At 47.0% G+C, this 17,692-nt stretch overlaps 1 protein-coding gene across 1 annotated transcript; it reads left to right on the top strand.

Annotated features, from left to right (window-relative positions):
- The first annotated feature begins 484 nt into the window (after nucleotides 1–484).
- Nucleotides 485–17,011, top strand: LOC125940944 (uncharacterized). Its single transcript, XM_049657709.1, has 2 exons — nucleotides 485–579; nucleotides 14,397–17,011. The coding sequence occupies exon 2, from the start codon at nucleotides 14,438–14,440 to the stop codon at nucleotides 16,421–16,423; it is 1,986 nt and encodes a 661-aa protein (XP_049513666.1). The 5' UTR covers nucleotides 485–579; nucleotides 14,397–14,437; the 3' UTR covers nucleotides 16,424–17,011.
- Nucleotides 17,012–17,692: the final 681 nt, after the last annotated feature.

Below are 17,692 nucleotides of genomic sequence, written 5' to 3'. Positions count from 1 at the left end.
TGATGATCCTGGCCAACTTCTTGATCTCTTCCTCCATTCTGCGTCCACGAATAAGGCGACGATAATAAGGCGACGGCAGCGCCGCCGCAATTACAGCGTTTTTTGCTTCACCCTCGGCGCTCGCCAAGGCGTCCGCTGGACCCACTCCCCCATTCAACTGCACTGTACCCGCCGCTCCGTGCCGCCCCCCGCCATTTACAGAGTGGGGGAGAAGGTGAGCATTGACGCACCCTACCTTTTCCGAAAACTCACCGACACTATCTGACATTGTTCTGCCGGCTTGCTGAATCGCTGACGGTGGTGTTCCTGCAAGTAGTCACTGTGACTCATTCAGTTCGATACATCCATTCTTGAGAGATATAAAGGATTGCCTGCATTATATTATTGTAGGGAAGGAGAATTACTTTCCTCAGAGACTTGCTAGGGAAGGAGAAAGCGGCAGAGGAAATGACGTCATGGCCGCGTCTCTGTTTGCCGTAGGGGAACTGCGTGACACACGTGCCTCGGAAGCATTCGGGACCTCAACGGCCGAGACGACTTCACTGTACCGACGTCGACCACGGCATCTGGCCTGTACCGGTGAGTTAGCGTTTACCAGCCTTACACTGCTAATAATGTTCACAGCCAGGAATGCATGAACAGAAACTTCTAAATCTTGCACTTCTAATAGCCAAGCTATTTCCTGGAGCGGCGATTCTATCCCTAAGCGCATGTTGTCTTTTTTTTTTTTTTTTGAAGGGTGGTTAGTCACATTCCAATGTCAGCGAAACGCGAAGACGTTATGTGCACCAGAGATTTCTGTTGCTGAGATTTCTGTTAACCCTAGCTGGTCAAAATTGTGGATACCATTTTTTTCTCTAATGTAACTCCTAATTAGTGCTTACGTGTCTCGCACAGACATTGTAGATGCGCCTTTCGCCCTACGACAAAAACTTGCTCCTATATCAGAAAAAAAAAGCAGTTGTCCATACTAAATAGCACGCGTAGACTTGAAGCTAAACATTTCGACAGAATTACCTGTCTGGTTGGGAAAATTGATTAAGACTTAGAGATTGACTCCAACCAAATAAGCAAATTTACTAGCCCGACGTTTCGGAACCAATTCGGTCCTTCTTCAGGGGGTATTCTTCGGAGGTGGTGGTGTGCCGCTTTTAAAAGGTCCATCGTAAGAAAGAAGAGGAAGGGGGAGAGAGCGTAAGGTGGGGAGACACTTGACGGGCACCTGTTCTTGACAGACGAAACAGGTGGTTGGGGGGGGGGGGGGGGGGGGGCGTCGGTGTCGCTGGTCGGCTGGGTTGTCCGATGCCGGGAATGCGTTGGCGAGGGGTGGGGGGGGGGGGGGGGGAGAGGGACGAGATGTTTTGGTGTTGCTGACCTAGAGCAGGGGGGGGGGGGGGGGTCCTTTCTTCCCTTCGTCGCGTCTGCAAGGCCATGAACATACAAAGAAGGAAGGATGCCCTTCACGCGATTTATATTACCCGCCGTGTTCTGAAAAGTGCCAAAACTCCAGTAGTAGCCTTTTTCGCCAGTTTGTCTGTTTGAAGGATTTGGGTTTCTTGGAAAGAAATCTTTTGGTCGGCGTCTTCGGAATGTTCGGCGGCGGCGCTGCGTGTTCGGTTGAATGTTCTGACGTCATTATCATGTTGTCTGATTCTTTCTTTTAGATTTTTGGTTTCCCCGATGTACGACGCCGGACAGTCGGCACAGCTGATTTTATAGACGACGCCTTGAGCTTTTTCTTTTGGTGGATGGCCTTTTGGTTTAGGAATGAGGATATTCAAAGTGTTCATCGGTTTATGGGTGACTTTGAGGCCTTCTTTTTTCAATATTCGGCTGAGAGCTTCGCTGGTACCTTTGACGTATGGGATGTACACTCGTTTCTGAGGTCGAGGGGAAGTCAATGGTTGGAGGTCTCGTAGATTGCTTTTTCTTTTTTGTTGTCGTGTTGTTTTTCGAATGAATTCCGTTGTATAGCCGTTCCTTTTGAGTTCGTTGAGAACCGTTGTCCTTTCTTTCTTTTGATCTGATTCCAATGTGCAGTGAGTTTCGACTCTTTTCAATAAAGAATTTACGACCGATGCCTTGTGGTTTGCCGGATGGTTGGATGGCGAAGTTTAGGTAGCGGCCTGTCTGGGTTGGTTTTCGGTAGACTGAAAATTTTAGATTGCCGTTGGTTCGTGTCACTTGTACATACATCTAGGAATGGTAGCGATCCGTTTTGTTCGCGCTCCGACGTGAACTGTATATCCGGGTCTATGGAATTCAAGTGGCTCTGCAGGTTTTCGACTTGCGACTCCTTCACGATACAGAAGCAATCATCCATGTACCTAAGGAAAACTTTTGGCTTCGGGGAAAAAGTACTCAGAGCTCTGTCTTCGATATTCTCCATAGTTAGGTTAGCCATGGTGACGGAAATTGAGGCCCCCATGGGAGTGCCTTCACCTGCTTGTAGCAGTTGCCTCGGAAGGTGAAGTAGGTATTTGACAAGCATAGCTCTAAAAGGCGGCAGATCTCGTCCACACTCAAGGGGGTTCTCTCGTCGAGTGTGTCATCGCGTTCCAGGGCATCCCTTGTTGCGGATATAGCTAACTGAATCGGTACTCGGGTAAACAAAGAGATCACATCAAAGAGACCAGGCATTCATCATCTTCGAGGCGTACATTTGATATGAGCTTAATGAAGTTTTCGGGGTTGCGCACGTGGGATGCTGTCCTTCCGGTGATGGGTGATATAATCTGGTGCAAGTATGTGGATAGTGATCGAAGTGGGGAGCACGAAAAGTCTACGATTGGCCGTAAGGGAATTCCGGGTTTATTGAGTTTTGGCAAGCCGTAAAAGTCTGGTGCGGACCCGTTCCTGCGCATTAATTTTAGATAAAGATTTCGAGAATTTGGGTGGTTTCGGAAAATTTGGACCAGCGTCTGATTCAGTACTGATTGGGTCCTTGTGGTGGGGTCCTTTTTTAATTTTTCGTAGTCTTGGCTGTTGAGTAGGGTGGACGATTTTTCCTCGTAGTCCTGCATGTTCAACACGACGGTTGAGTTGCCCTTGTCCGCTGGTAGAATTACAATGTCCTTATTTTTCAGTAATCTCAGCGCTCTTATTTCGTTAGACGACAAGTTTCTTTCTCTTCTGCGGTTGTTATTGCACCTTATTATGCCCATTGCTTTTAACCTGAGCGGTTCCCGCACTTTAGGGCCCAGCTGCTGGATGCCGCTCTCGAGGGCGGCGACCATCTTGGGCAGGGGGAGGTTATCTGTGGTGACGTTGAATTTATGACCTTTTGCCAGGACTGAAGTCTCTTCTGTTGTGAGCTTCCTTGATGATACATTTGTTACTGTGTGCCTGTCCAACACTCCTGATTTTTCGGTTTGCTTGATTAAAGAAGAGAGTTTTTTCTTCTTCGTTTCGCGGTGTTTCTGTTCCTGTGAGGACGCAGTGGCCTTTGCAAACGAATCAATTGATGAAAAGAGATGGGGTACCTGGTGTTCAAGCTGTCTTTTGGCGAAGAACGCGTCGACTACTCTCTTTCTAATCATCGTGTGGCACTCCTGTATCCGCGCTGTCACCAGTCTTTCCTGAGCCTTGTTGATGATGTCCCGGCCTTCCGCTGTGTTGATAGGTTGGCGTAACTGGAGACTTCGTGGTACGATGCTTTTCTTTGCATTTACGGGTGAAGTCTAGGTGGTTCTTGAGGGTGGAGATGCCTTTCAGGGCTTTGATATAGTTCTTTGCAAAGCCCTGAAAGGCATCTCCACCTTCAAGACCCACCTAGACTTCACCCGGAAATGCAAAGAACGAGAGAACCCGCTTGAGTGTAGACGAGATATGCCGCCTTCTAGAGCTATGCCTGTGATAGCTCTAGAAGGCTATGACCTACTTCACCATCCGAGGCAGCTACTACAAGCAGGTGAAAGGAACTCCCAAGGGGGCCTCAATTTCCGTCACCATGGCTAACCTAACTATGGAGAATATCGAAGACAGAACTCTGAGTACTTTTTCCCCGAAGCCAAAAGTTTTCCTTAGGCACATGGATGATTGCTTCTGTATCGTGAAGGAGTCGCAACTCGAAAACCTGCAGAGCCACTTGAATTCCATAGACCCGGATATACAGTTCACGTCGGAGCGCGAACAAAACGGATCGCTACCATTCCTAGATGTACAAGTGACACGAACCAATGGCAATCTAAAATTTTCAGTCTACCGAAAGCCAACCCACACAGGCCGCTACCTACACTTCGCGTCCAACCATCCGGCAAACCACAAGGCAGCGGTCGTAAATTCTTTATTGAAAAGAGTCGAAACTCACTGCACATTGGAATCAGATCAAAAGAAAGAAAGGACAACGGTTCTCAACGAACTCAAAAGGAACGGCTATACAACGGAATTCATTCGAAAAACAACACGACAGCAAAAAAGAAAAAGCAATCTACGAGACCTCCAACCATTGACTTCCCCTCGACCTCAGAAACGAGTGTACATCCCATACGTCAAAGGTACCAGCGAAGCTCTCAGCCGAATATTGAAAAAAGAAGGCCTCAAAGTCACCCATAAACCGATGAACACTTTGAATATCCTCATTCCTAAACCAAAAGGCCATCCACCAAAAGAAAAAGCTCAAGGCGTCGTCTATAAAATCAGCTGTGCCGACTGTCCGGCGTCGTACATCGGAGAAACCAAAAATCTAAAAGAAAGAATCAGACAACATGATAATGACGTCAGAACATTCAACCGAACACGCAGCGCCGCCGCCGAACATTCCGAAGACGCGGACCACAAGATTTCTTTCCAAGAAACCCAAATCCTTCAAACAGACAAACTGGCGAAAAAGGCTACTACTGGAGTTTTGGCACTTTTCAGAACACGGCGGGTAATATAAATCGCGTGAAGGGCATCCTTCCTTCTTTGTATGTTCATGGCCTTGCAGACGCGACGAAGGGAAGAAAGGACCCCCCGCTCTAGGTCACCAACACCAAAACATCTCGTCCCCCCCCCCTCCCCCCCTCGTCAACACATTCCCGCGAGTAAAGGACGGCCAGCTTAGGACAACCCAACCGCGCAGCGACGCCGAAGCCCCCCCCCCCCCCAGCACCACCTCTGTGGTCTGTCAAGAACAGGTGCCCCGTCAAGTGTCTCCCCACCTTACGCTCTCTCCCCCGTCCTCTCCTTTCTTACGATGGACCTTTTAAAAGTGGCACACCGCCACCTCCGAAGAATACCCCCTGAAGAAGTAGCCGAATTGGTTCCGAAACGTCGGGCTAGTAAATTTCCTTATTTGGTTGGAGTCAATCTCTAAGTCTTAATAAATTAAATAGCACGCCTGCACGCGCTACAATGATTTTATTTTACGATTGGTGCTTTAACTTCGAAGAAGTCTCAAATGAACCGCCTACCCGAGACGCTGTATGGGCTGTTGCTGCCGATTTTGCTAGCTGCGTCTTGCTCTTCGCGCATGGGAAACGCAACATTTTAGTAGTTCAAAAGCGCGTTTTAGTCCACGCATCTAAGCAGTGAAATATCTCCGTTAGAGAAGCGTCGGTTAGTGCGGCTCGCAGCCTTTGGCGACCGCCCTATAATGCCTATAATGCATTATAATGCATTTAATTTAATAATAATGTCACATCGGTGCTCATCGCTTCTCGTGCTGACATTGTAGACACGAAAACATATTTTATTTAGGAACACTGATGCGAACGCTGAGTTATAGCATTTTTACTTGTTATACTTGTTTATTCTTGTGCCCGGACTAAGCGGGTATGCGTGGGCCTAACCTTCGGCGTAAGGAAACAATCTCGGCGCGGGTACCTGGCGAATGCTAAAATTTGAGCCTCAGAACCTATTAATTGTAATTTTTAGTACGCTAAGGAAAGTGGAAGCACACGAATTGCCTCAGCTTTGTTTTCGGCGCGATCATATCACTCAAGGCTTCCTGGGGTCAGTTCGAACGCGTCCGAACGACTGTTGGGTTTGTTTATTTCGTGTCGACTCCATAACACTGCGGCAACTCGCAGTAATCGGTTGCGTCATCCTTTGTAAACGAATTTAAATCCATGACAGGAACACGTCTCCGACACTAACATAAGAAGTACCGTGAACGTGTATGTAAATAATGCACGATACTGCTGAGCCGTAAACCCTCGTTGACGCCAGATAAATAAAAATTACAAACGTCTAATAAATGAGGTGTTATATGCGTTTGCATAATTTCGTGTAAGGACATAGATACTCGCAAATTTAAAAGGGAAACGCTTAATACAACAGTAATATGCAGTGTCACATATGCGTGCATAAACGGAAAGCTCACGCGCCTTTATTCCAAGCTGCTGCACGAAACACATTTGTGACCTCCAACCATAGCGTTATTTAAGTCATGAGATAAATCTGCCGATAAAATTGTATCAAACATTTGATATTCAACTGCGCCTACACATCTTGCATAATGGGAGCAGTGCAGCACAAACGCAACCAGCGCAATTTCCAGCACAAGCCAGCGAGGACCAGCGCGTTTACAGCACATACAAGTGAGCGCCAGCGTCAAAGCAGTGAAACCAACGTGCCCAGTGCAATCCAGTGTACGAAAACGCGCTGTTTTAACACTGGTAGTCGCTGGATTTTCTAACAGGGGCATTAAAAAACTGAAATTCGGGAGTCCCAAACTACGACGTACCTCAAAACGACATCGTAGTTTTCCACACAGAACCTTAGAATTTATTGACTTATGTGACGGGGAGTGAGAGCAAGCGAAATGGCGGCAGTGCAGAAAACATGGCGGCGTTCCAGAGCAATCTTACAGCCACATTTTGCCAAGAGTCGTTACGTTCTCCTACTTGATCAATGCACAGCTTATGCTCTGTGTGTGTCGGTATGTTTTAATGACGTCTGCTCGTTACTCTCTGTGCCATTGTAGCTGAATGTGTGCACGTTTTGTCGTACAACGTCGTCAAGTGTGGATGAGTGTGCATCCCAGTAATAGCACGACGGACAGCTGATGGAGCGGGCACTCTGCACCTCTCCCCCTTTTTCTTCATTAAAATATGTTCCTCCTCCTCCTACACACTTTCACTGCGCTGCGCATACAACTCAGTGTCAGAGCGTGCTATCTGCTCTCGTGCTGTGTATGCAACACCTCTCCAACAAGCCGTCGAGCAATCGTGGCACATCACAGGCAGGCTAACGTGAATTGAATTCTGGAGTTTTACGGCCCAAAACTCCTAATTTGATCATGAGGCGCGTCATAGAGGGGAAACTCCGGATACATTTTCATCACCAGGTGATCTTCAACGTTTTCTTTTCTTTTTCTCTTTTTTTTCTTTTTTGTGCGCCCCCATCAGCAGCGCCGATGCTGGCGTCGCGCGAGCGCATGCCTGTGGCGCGCACAACGCTTTTCTAGGGACTTTATTTTCTGCTAGCCCTGTCGGGCTGAGTCACTGTCGTTTCACGAGATAGCGATAACGCGCGGCCTAGAACGTGCGCTCATCACTGGTAAGTCGTGTACAACTGCAGCGGGTAAAGATTAGCATAAGTGGCCGATGACCGGAGCAGGGAAATTGCTGTACGTGGCGCTCTTGTTTCCGTGCACACTGGTATCTAAAGTGCCGCATGATTCATGTTTCAAAGAGAGAGAGGGGGGGGGGGGGGGATGACACTCTCGTTTTAGGTGTGCGTCGCGTGCCGGCATTTATCTGATCGGGTTATCGGTCACTTGAGCTAATCTTTTTCTGCTGCCGCTGTACGTTGTGTCAAGGCAGAAAACAAGCGCGTTGGCGCCAATATACGATGACTAATTCCGTTTCTCTGAGAATTATCAAGGTCTTATCAGGTATTATCAAGGTATTATATGGCATATTTATGAAGTGATATGTATACTTCCGCATCGTTATTTAGAAATTATACTCGCCCTTTTTTATGTTTATTTTTATTACTTCAGCTTGTCATATAGTTCTATATTTGTTTTTTACTTTATTTTTCATACACGCATCGACGTTGTATAAATAACAGCTTGGCCTCAAGTACAACGGACATCACTTGTGCAAAGAATGCAATGAAACGCAGTTCGTGAAACTCGGAGATCAGTGGAGGTCACAGCACAGGTGTCATTAAACCAGGCGGGGGTGCATTGATCGCCTTCGTGGTCGCACAAAAGTTGCAATAACTTCAACCAAATTACAAAAGAAAGACTCTCCTGGCACCTGCTAGCCCTCGTATGCTCTTTGTTAGCATGGAAACTCTCTCCCCTACATTCGACTTTCTTTGTTTTTGCTCCCTTGTGGACACGACTAAATGCACCCCTGTTTACGTATGGGTTAATCACAAACTACCTACGTGTGTGCGCGCGCGTGTGTGTGTGTCTGTGTTTCATTCCTAATGCCACTGTATAAACGCGCAAGTTTGTGGACACGGGATAATGCCACTGTATGTGCGTGCAAGTTTGTATTCACGTTTTTTTTTTTTCGTTGAATTTGACACGAGTGAACGGAGTACGTACGTGGTGGTATTCATGACGCCATTTATTCTACGTGTGCGTGTGGATAGGCTAACTCCCTACCTTTTATTTAAAATTTCTATGGAGAAAATAACCAAATTTAGCTCTCTGTGCTTGCAATCGCACTCTTGATAAAGGCCGGACCCCAGCCGAAACGTGGAAATTAAGTTTTTGCTTTTCAACGTACGCCTGCACTTCTAATACGTATATACAGGTATGTTTGCCTGTGTTCCTGGGACCCTGGGTGCAGCGTGTATCAGGGTCATGTGCGGTGAAATTAGTTGATACACACAAAAACGTCACGTTTTTGTACCTGAGGACCCAAGAGTGTCTTTTATAAGTTATAGCTATTTGTGCATTTTACTTCACTGAAGGCATGCAAAAGAAACCACTGCTGCATTGGTACAAAAAATGCAAAGCGAAACTAAATTGCGAAGCATGTAAATGAAACATTTGTTACGAGTTGAAAACAAAATGTGAGAAAAACTTCACTGTATAAAAATACCAGGACATTCATAAAATGGTAACCTCATATTCGAGATATCACAGCAGATAACAGTAGCTTACAATTCATGACAGTAATTCACAGGTATCACAGTATGTTTCCTGCGGTATAATATACGAGAGCAGTTTGCGATTACGCAAGACAATACTGAGAGTGCCAGTTATCACTTTTGACTACGCCTCCACTCGTATACTGAGTGCGAGTAATAGAAATGAGCCGCCATTTGTAAAAGTTGTGACCCTTAAGCGTTGAATGGTAGTTTGCAAAAGTACTGTGCGGTGGCCTTCACACAAAAAGGTTATAGTACATTGGCAGATATAAACCTAAGTATATTTCTACGCCTCATCATCTGTGCCTGTTTCACCTCTGAATCATATACATGGTAAAGCTGTGGGTTGCATTGTTTTGTTCCTTCTCCTACCACAGGCAGCCTTCGTTTTTTTAGTTTATAAGGGGACTAGGTGTACTATGTTCACCAAACGTATCTTTAGGTATGCAACTATGGCAGTCTAATGCTTAAAAGAAATATTGACATATTTATAGAAGTGTAGGTTGATCCAAATTTCTTATTCGCAGCTTACCTGTTTGAATGCTCAAGGGCACTGTTATAGATAAGGAGACATGCTAGAATTGCAGGATGTACTACAATTTCAGCCTTAGCAGACTGGGTATATAATACCACAAAAGGGTGTGCACACCTGCCATATGCATGCAGACGACTTCTGTTATTACTGCGTCGGCCACATTTTTAAGGAAACCTGTGCACCGCCACCAATGCTGTACTCATCATCATCATCAGCCTATATTAATGTCTACTGCAGGACGAAGGCGTCTCCCTGCGATCTCCAATTACCCCTGTCTTGCGCTAGCTTATTCCAATTTGCGCCTGCAAATTTCCTAACTTCATCACCCCACCTAGTTTTCTGCTGTCCTCGACTGCGCTTCCCTTCTCTTGGTATCCATTCTGTAACTCTAATGGTCCACCGGTTATCCATCCTACGCATTACATGGCCCGCCCAGCTCCATGTTTTTGCTCCTAATGTCAACTAGAATATCGGCTATCCCCGTTTGCTCTCTGATCCACACCGCTCTCTTCCTGACTTACGTTAGGCCTAACGTTAGGCCTAACATTTTGCGTTCCATCGCTCTTTGTGCGGTCTTTAACTTGCTGTACTATAATGAGAGTAATACAGAAATGCAGGACAAAACAAGGACGTTATAAAAGCCCACGTGCACAGGTTTATATTGATCTGCAGGTGGGGCTTTGGAGCCTACAGATGCACGTGAAACATTCACGTAGACGACATTTCAATCGTATGATTAATCAGGCGTTATTTTCCACAGCATACCACAGTATACTACGGCATCAGACAGTATTTAGTCTGATATGCTCACCTTACCTCTTTGTATGGTTAAAATAAAAATCACTGCAGCTGCATGGTGGATCACAAAAAGCGACTAAAAAACAGCACGGGCCGCTGAATCATGAATGCCACCTGCCAATAGACAGAAAACATGCACAAATACACACAAACTGGCAGTACAGCCACCCCCAAAGGTTGCGCAGCCCCATTCAGTGGGTTGCAAGAATCGCAATTCTTGGAAAATAGAAATTCCAATGCTTTCCTTTCAGTCCACACAAGTGCAGGCGACAGACTGCGAGATGGTCAAATAATTGATGAACACCGATGCTACAGAGTAAATTAACGCAAAGAAAAAACTAATTTCATTGTGCAATTAAGATGGAATACACATAACAACACGGTGGTATCAGAAGATAAATTATGAATAATTGTGACACTAGAAGCCTGGCGCTTAATTTACATTCAATAGTCACTGTTTTTGACTACACTTTTACAACAAACACTGCAACGAACTATGGCAGCAGTGAAGAAAGAGAAAATGACAGTGACACATATTTGGCCCTGGCTTTCCTGAATCGAGGAATGTTCATATACCAACAACTACATGTGCGAACCAGACTAAGTACATTATAAACTTTGTACAGGAACAGTAAGGTCACACAACTCTATAACGGGTGTTTCTACGAAGACCTCACGAATTATTTAAAAATAGCTATTCTGAACTAAGAGGACGGTTCCTTCGAAAACACACCGTCAGTGGTTCCATCCAACTATGTGGTGATGGGTGACATGTGGCCTCGGATAATTAGGAAATTGAAGCGAGCTCTCTGTACAAGCCTTATCTGGAACAGGAAAAGTGCAATTACCCTCGGAACAGAGGCACGACGAACTTCAGCTTTGAGAACACGTGATACCGAAACAGGGAGGTTGCAGCAAGGGCAAATACGCGCCCTTCGAGGAGACGTTTTGGTCACGTGGCCCCGCAGCGGGCAGCCAGCACACTGGGGCTCCTCGCTGTCGCAGCAAGCTTGCTGCCCGCTGCTGGGCTGACGTCAGCAGAATCTCACCTCGAAGGACGCGTCTTTGCGCTCGCTGCAGCCTCCCAGTTTCAGTTTCACGTGTTCTGAAAGCTGAAGTTCGTCGTGCCCCCGTTCCACTCCCAACTCTACAACTGCTCCAGATGCTCGTACAAGCCCCAAGCACAGGCACGCATAAAAACCACAGTCACCAGCCTACTTAGGTTGAACATGCGGTGTGGCTTGTCGCCATTGCAGATAATGAAGACTCATCTTCCATTAGTTGGCTGTCTGCTGACCGCACCATTACTCGGAATAAATCGGAAATATCATCACAAGGCGCGAGGTCAATGTATTCGCCAAAGTGGGGTTCCAGAATCTGAATGATACACGCAATTATAGTCGAGTCAACAGTTTCTTTTCTACAGCTCTGTATATATGACCAGCTACTCATCTCCGATCAAGATTCGCATTAGAGTTATGCTGACCTGTACAAGCCAATGTCAAATAGTGCCCAACACATTCAAGGCACTAGCCGGCGAATTGGGGAAATGACCGCCACTAGCCACATAAGAAATGACCGCCATGGGAGCGGCCCAGACATCACTATTGCACCTATTGAGGTGGGGATGCCTTCGGGTTGAGGTCAAACACCCCTTTCCAAGCGTTGAGGTCCCATAATAGCCGAGCACCAGGCCGGGAGCGTCCTTGTACCTATTTTACCGGTAGGTGCCCGGCGGCAGCACTTGCCTCCCACAGCCGCGGCGGATGCTCGTCCACAAGGCCGTCTGTGGTTGGACAAGAGATGTGAACATCTCTTTCGAGATGTGAACCCCTACGACAGCCGAGCACCAGGCCAGGGTCATTTCACAGAAAAACCGGTGGGTTCCCGGCGGCACCGGGATTTGAACTCGCTACCTCCCGCATACGAGGCGGATGTTCTACCGCTAGGCCATCGCCGGTAGAGCGAATACCAGCTGCTGATAAAATATGTCACCGTCCTTCGGAACAACGACGTAACTGTTACGTAGTTGTTTCGAAGTACGCTGCCATATTCCATCATGACTAACCAACGAGCCCACAAGTACGCCCGACTGCTGTACTGATCTACAGAGCACAAAGTTTTAACATTGCGCAATTTTGTCTAGAACGAACTATTGTTGCATGTTGGGTATAATAGATCTTTTCACTTAACAAAAACATTGTTTCTATGGTTCAAGCAATGATACTGTGCTCAGAGGCTGACAATATAGTCACATAATAATACTCAACCTTTTATAACGCTAGGAATTATTTCTTCTGACTAAAATGTTCAAAATCCAACTCAGGTAAAGTTGGCACAACAGGGAAATGTAATGTTACGCGAATTGACATAGCGAGGTCGTAAGTCAACAGCAAGTGGAACCACGCACCTGTTGACCTCCACTAAAAGCTAGACCTTACCGCCACAAGGGAGCACATACATTTGGTTCAGATATATTAACCTTCTGCAAGCGTGGGTGCTTAGCCCAGTGTGTAAAACACTCTGCTTTTGAGCGTGGGATCGAATGTTCAAAACTCACCGCCGCCAAAGTTTTTCCTGTCGAATTTATTTTGTTGTATGCAGTAATTTTTTATAGTGACTCTTCTTAGGTGGCCGACGGGTGGACTGACGGGTTTTCTCGTTGGGTAGGCATAGAAATGCTAACGCATTTAGAAAAGAATCAAGTATTTTATGAATAGCAGTGCGCAATTACGAATGCTTTATTATACTACAGATGTAGTTCCGTCAAGCGGCCGCCTCAGAAGCTCTCAGGCGACGGGTAGAATTCCCGAAAATTACCAATGATATTTGGCCGTTAACTTTGTGCCAAGACGTGCTATTACTTTACTGCATTTCTGCACTTCCCACTTAATGACAACGACAAGGTTCGTCCTGCAGCGCGCTTCCTCACGAAAGGAGCCGTAATTGAGTGAATACGGCAATATGTTCGAGGCTTACTATACTTTATCGCTGTGTACGTAAGGACCGCACGATTTATCACAACACATCGAGGCGCGAGCAGAAAAAATGAACGATTTTATTTTGTGTACAGCGCGGCACTTGTCTCATATGCGAATTTCTCTGAAATAAGCAGCTTCATGAACTGGGTCTCCGCGTTTCGCGTTTTGGAGGCTGTTGTGGCACTGAGCAACAGAAAAATACAGTGTACCAGGCTTACGTAGACGACGAGGCCATGCTTGCTGAAGTGTAAACACGAACCCTGGTAGCACGCACTACAAGACAAACGGACGCATGGTTGCTGCTACGCGAAAGGAGGCGACCGGTGGCATTGGAATTTCTCATCTAGGGGCGCAATCGGCGCTATTATCGCGGGCGGAAACGTGAGGTTCTCTCGTCTATTGTTCCTTGAATAAATCGACGTTGCCTATCGTGTTTGTAAACATATGGCAGTTCTATACGCCTGCTGCAACAACGTTCATTATAAAAACCTTCGTCTCGTGCGGGGCGCTACCGTGTTACCGCCAGCTCTTTCTACGTTAACTGCGTGTGCGTTAAATTGGGACACTATTCTAATAGGTAATAACAAAGCACCACTTTCAGCGTTCTGCATCTTTCAGTCGACGGCGTCTCATAGTGCGCACCAACATAAACACTGCATGATATTACAATTATGAGACGTCCAGCTCATAAATATTGCATAATATTGCACGTTGCCCACGATGTATTTTAGAGCAATTGAGCGCATTGCATCGCTTTGTACATGCTGAAAACTTCACACCACATCGGTTCCTCCATGTGCGTTGTATGTTCAAACCTTTACATACTTGAAAACTGAATATTGGTATTCCAGACGGAAATGTAGTTATAGTCAACTGCGAAATTTTGATTGCATTACTTTGCGTTGCACGCAACGTGACAGTATTCTTCAGTTTTGGGGTTCCAACGTAAACCAAGCACATATAACCTTACTTTGGCTACTTCAGTCACTAGGTGTAACCTTCGACTGCCTAGACCATGAACCAGCTTTTATATGTTCTCACTGCAGGTGGAGTTGACTGGTGCCTGCGAACGTCCACACCTACCACGATGTTTTATGGCTCTTTGGATGCAAATGAAAGTTTGGGGCATTGCACGCAAGCCACCGCAAGCAGATGTGCCATCTTTGATCACTTGAACAGGGTCAACGCTGAAATAGGCAAAGTTGACCTTGAGCTTTGGGAGGCTGCCCCAGGACGCCTGGAGTTGAAGACAATAAAGCCTCCTCAAAATGCTGGGCTATATATCGCTGAGGCGAACCCTTCGGTGTGGCATCTGCTCGATTTCATTCTGCAGCGCCATCGTTGCATCTTATCCATAGACATTGATGAAGAAGGTCGCAACCGACAACTGCAGGCAACCGTTTCCTTGATCGGCACCCTGGCCCGCAAGGTGCCTTCTCTGGTCAGTCTGCGTGTATGCGACACTCTAGCGACTGAGGAAGGGCGAGACACTGTGGCCTCTGCCTTGGCCACGGCTTACAGCCTTCAAGAACTGCACATGCGCAAGGCTACACTCAACGGCTTGTGCGTGCTGCTTTTTCACAAATTCTTTAGCGCAACCGAAAGGCTGACGACACTTTCGCTTATTGACGTGCACTTCCACCCTGGCGACTCCGCCCCGCTGTTGCTCAAGGCACTGAAACGGAACTCGAGCATCCACACGCTGACTCTGGCAGTGTGCACCTGCTTCCATGGACCCAACCACGGTGCCCTGCTGGCCGCCGTTCTGGCCCGAAAAGATAGTCTCCGGACGCTCAGCCTGAAGCGATGCTGCTTCACGTGCCCGGCAGGAGTGCACGCCATCATGAATGCACTTATCAACAACCGCCACCTGTATGGGCTGTCGCTACATGGGTTTATGTACAGCCGTGTCTTCGAGGAAATGATTCCGCGGATGCTGGTTGGCAACGATGCACTGCGCACTTTGCGCGTGGAACGTGGCAGCTATAACGATCGCTGCAGCTGCAAGGGGGTCGTGCGTTACTGCGGCACGGATTATTCTGACGAAAGTGAGAGCATCGATCCAATCACACAAGGCATTCCACAGAACAAGTGGTTGGAGGAGCTGACCGTCGACCTTTCGTCTTCAACATTGTCAGAGTGCTTGTGCTTCTTCAAAGCACTAAGGCGGAACAAAACACTGCGCAGGGTCGTCATCGTCGATATCCCCAACAGTGGCACTGCAAAGCTGTACCGGGCTATGCGAAAGAACGACGTCGAAGGTAGGGTCACCTTCAAGTGCCCGCTCATTGTCATGGAATCCCTGGAGGCGGTTGCAACGTGCAGCGAGATGTCGCACGTCGTCATCAACAGCGACAATCTTGCCAGTGGTGAAATGCTCGAAGGCGCCTTAGCATTGCTGCCTCGATGGGCTCACATCCGATACCTCGGCCTGTGCTTTTCGGGAGAGCAATTTGTGTCTGTGCAAGCTCTTCTAATCCCTTACCTAGAGGCGAACACGACACTCAGACACCTGTACCTGAACGTTGGAGGGCGCATCGACGATTGCCACGTACGCCGAAATCTTCTCGTGGCCTTATTGAAGAATCGGAATCTGCGAAAACTCCACGTCGAAGGTAGAATTATTGTTGACGACGAAGAGGCCGTGGGCGTTGCTTGTGCTTTATCTGTTAACAGTACACTTTCAGAGTTTCTTTTGTACGGCTACGACGATGACGATGATGCCGATGACGACGTCCTAGTGGTTGGTGCAATCTGTACGATGTTGCGCTACCTTGCACTTGGGCTGGAGGAGAACCACACTCTCTGCTCATTGGATCACAACGAGGTTCCACACTCGAGACATTACCACGCAGTACACAGCGTTGTTAGTCGCAACCGTGCGCTGGCAATGTGCGCGGCCCACTTTGTGGTAGGCGCCAACCGGAGCGACTACTGTGCCAATGCCCTGAGCCTCGTCTCACACAGCCCGCAGCTGCTGTTCAATGTCATGGAAATGGCTTCCGTAGAAGAGGCTGTGGCTGCCGCCTGCATCCAGCGAACCCTGATGGAGAATCGTCGGATCCAGCCTTAGCGTAGTGTCCTGGCCGGAAGTGTCCAACTGTGGTTCCGCTGCGCAAGCATCTAAAGGACGTTCAGTGGAAGTCAATATACATGGTTGAGGTCCAGAACCTCGATATTATTCAGAGATTATAGATATGTGTATGGAAAAGACTGTGCCGCGGGCTACAAGCTTCATGGCCCCTTTTAAACGTCAACCAAACTAAAAAACTGTTTTCTTTAGCGTTGTACACAAAAATATTTTAGGATCTGTGATATTTATTTCTTGCCTCCTAAGCGATACTGGAGGCTTAGCTGTTTTAGATGTTTAGAACAGCACAGCATTGCGCCACTGAATATATACGCCCTTGGGTGAACAAACTTGTCAGCAGCAGTGACATCGGTGTTGACGGTTGTTATAGAAGAAACGCTCAATATTGTCCAAAATTATCTGCTTTTCTGCAATGTTTTACATTCTCTCTAGATGAATAACTATGTATGATACAAGTAAAGACGCTTATCTTTTTAATTTAAGCCAATTTGACTGGCATGATTTGTTTTGCTGTGCACACGAATTACCTTCCGAATGTCTACACTCTACCAAGTTGATAGAGACAGTCTTGTTGAAGTTGCTATTGTCCTAAATAAATGTCATGCTCTACCCTGTTGTTTCCAGTCGTTGGGCTAAGGACGTGGCACGGACATTGCGGAACATAATGTTCTCAACGAGAATATCAAGAACGTATAGCACACAGTAAAAGAAAATGAGAGCGCAGTAAGTCGTGCTACAGTCAGTGTTGAAGCGAGCCTTGGGGAGCAAGGACCGTTCACAAGTAATGGAGGAACCCCAAAGGGTGCGTACAGTTATTGAAACTTCGTTTCATGGCGAATAAGTAAAAGGAGGCACACGATTTCAACTACTGCATGCAATACACTGACAGTCACTTAAGTATCTTTACGGGATTTGAATGCGAAAGCATGACGACTTGTCTAAGTTATCACCTTAAATTAAAACGCCACCCTAATCCACCTTGATCTAACTTGTACCGACCTTAACCCATTTTAACCACCTGAATGCAATTTTGGGAGCAGGCAAGGTCAGTTTTTTGGGTGTGGGCCACGGAGTCCGTCCGACGCCGTGGCTGTTCACCATGGCATCAAGGTAAATAAAGCTAGCGAGAGAGAGAAGAGAGAGAGAGAGAGCAAGGAGAGGAAGCTTCTATAGAAACCCATACGTTCAAAACATGACTGTTCATCGGTGGGTCATTGGGCTCAGCGCCATCTGGGTCACGAGGGAACACTT

This window comes from Dermacentor silvarum, chromosome 10 (assembly GCF_013339745.2).
Source record: "Dermacentor silvarum isolate Dsil-2018 chromosome 10, BIME_Dsil_1.4, whole genome shotgun sequence".
NCBI classification, from domain to species: domain Eukaryota; kingdom Metazoa; phylum Arthropoda; class Arachnida; order Ixodida; family Ixodidae; genus Dermacentor; species Dermacentor silvarum.
This window is presented reverse-complemented; position numbering and strand designations above follow the sequence as displayed.

Bases quoted from the DNA above. Each gene is read 5' to 3' on its own strand.
- LOC125940944 (XM_049657709.1), top strand. From the start codon at position 14,438: ATGTTTTATGGCTCTTTGGATGCAAATGAAAGTTTGGGGCATTGCACG.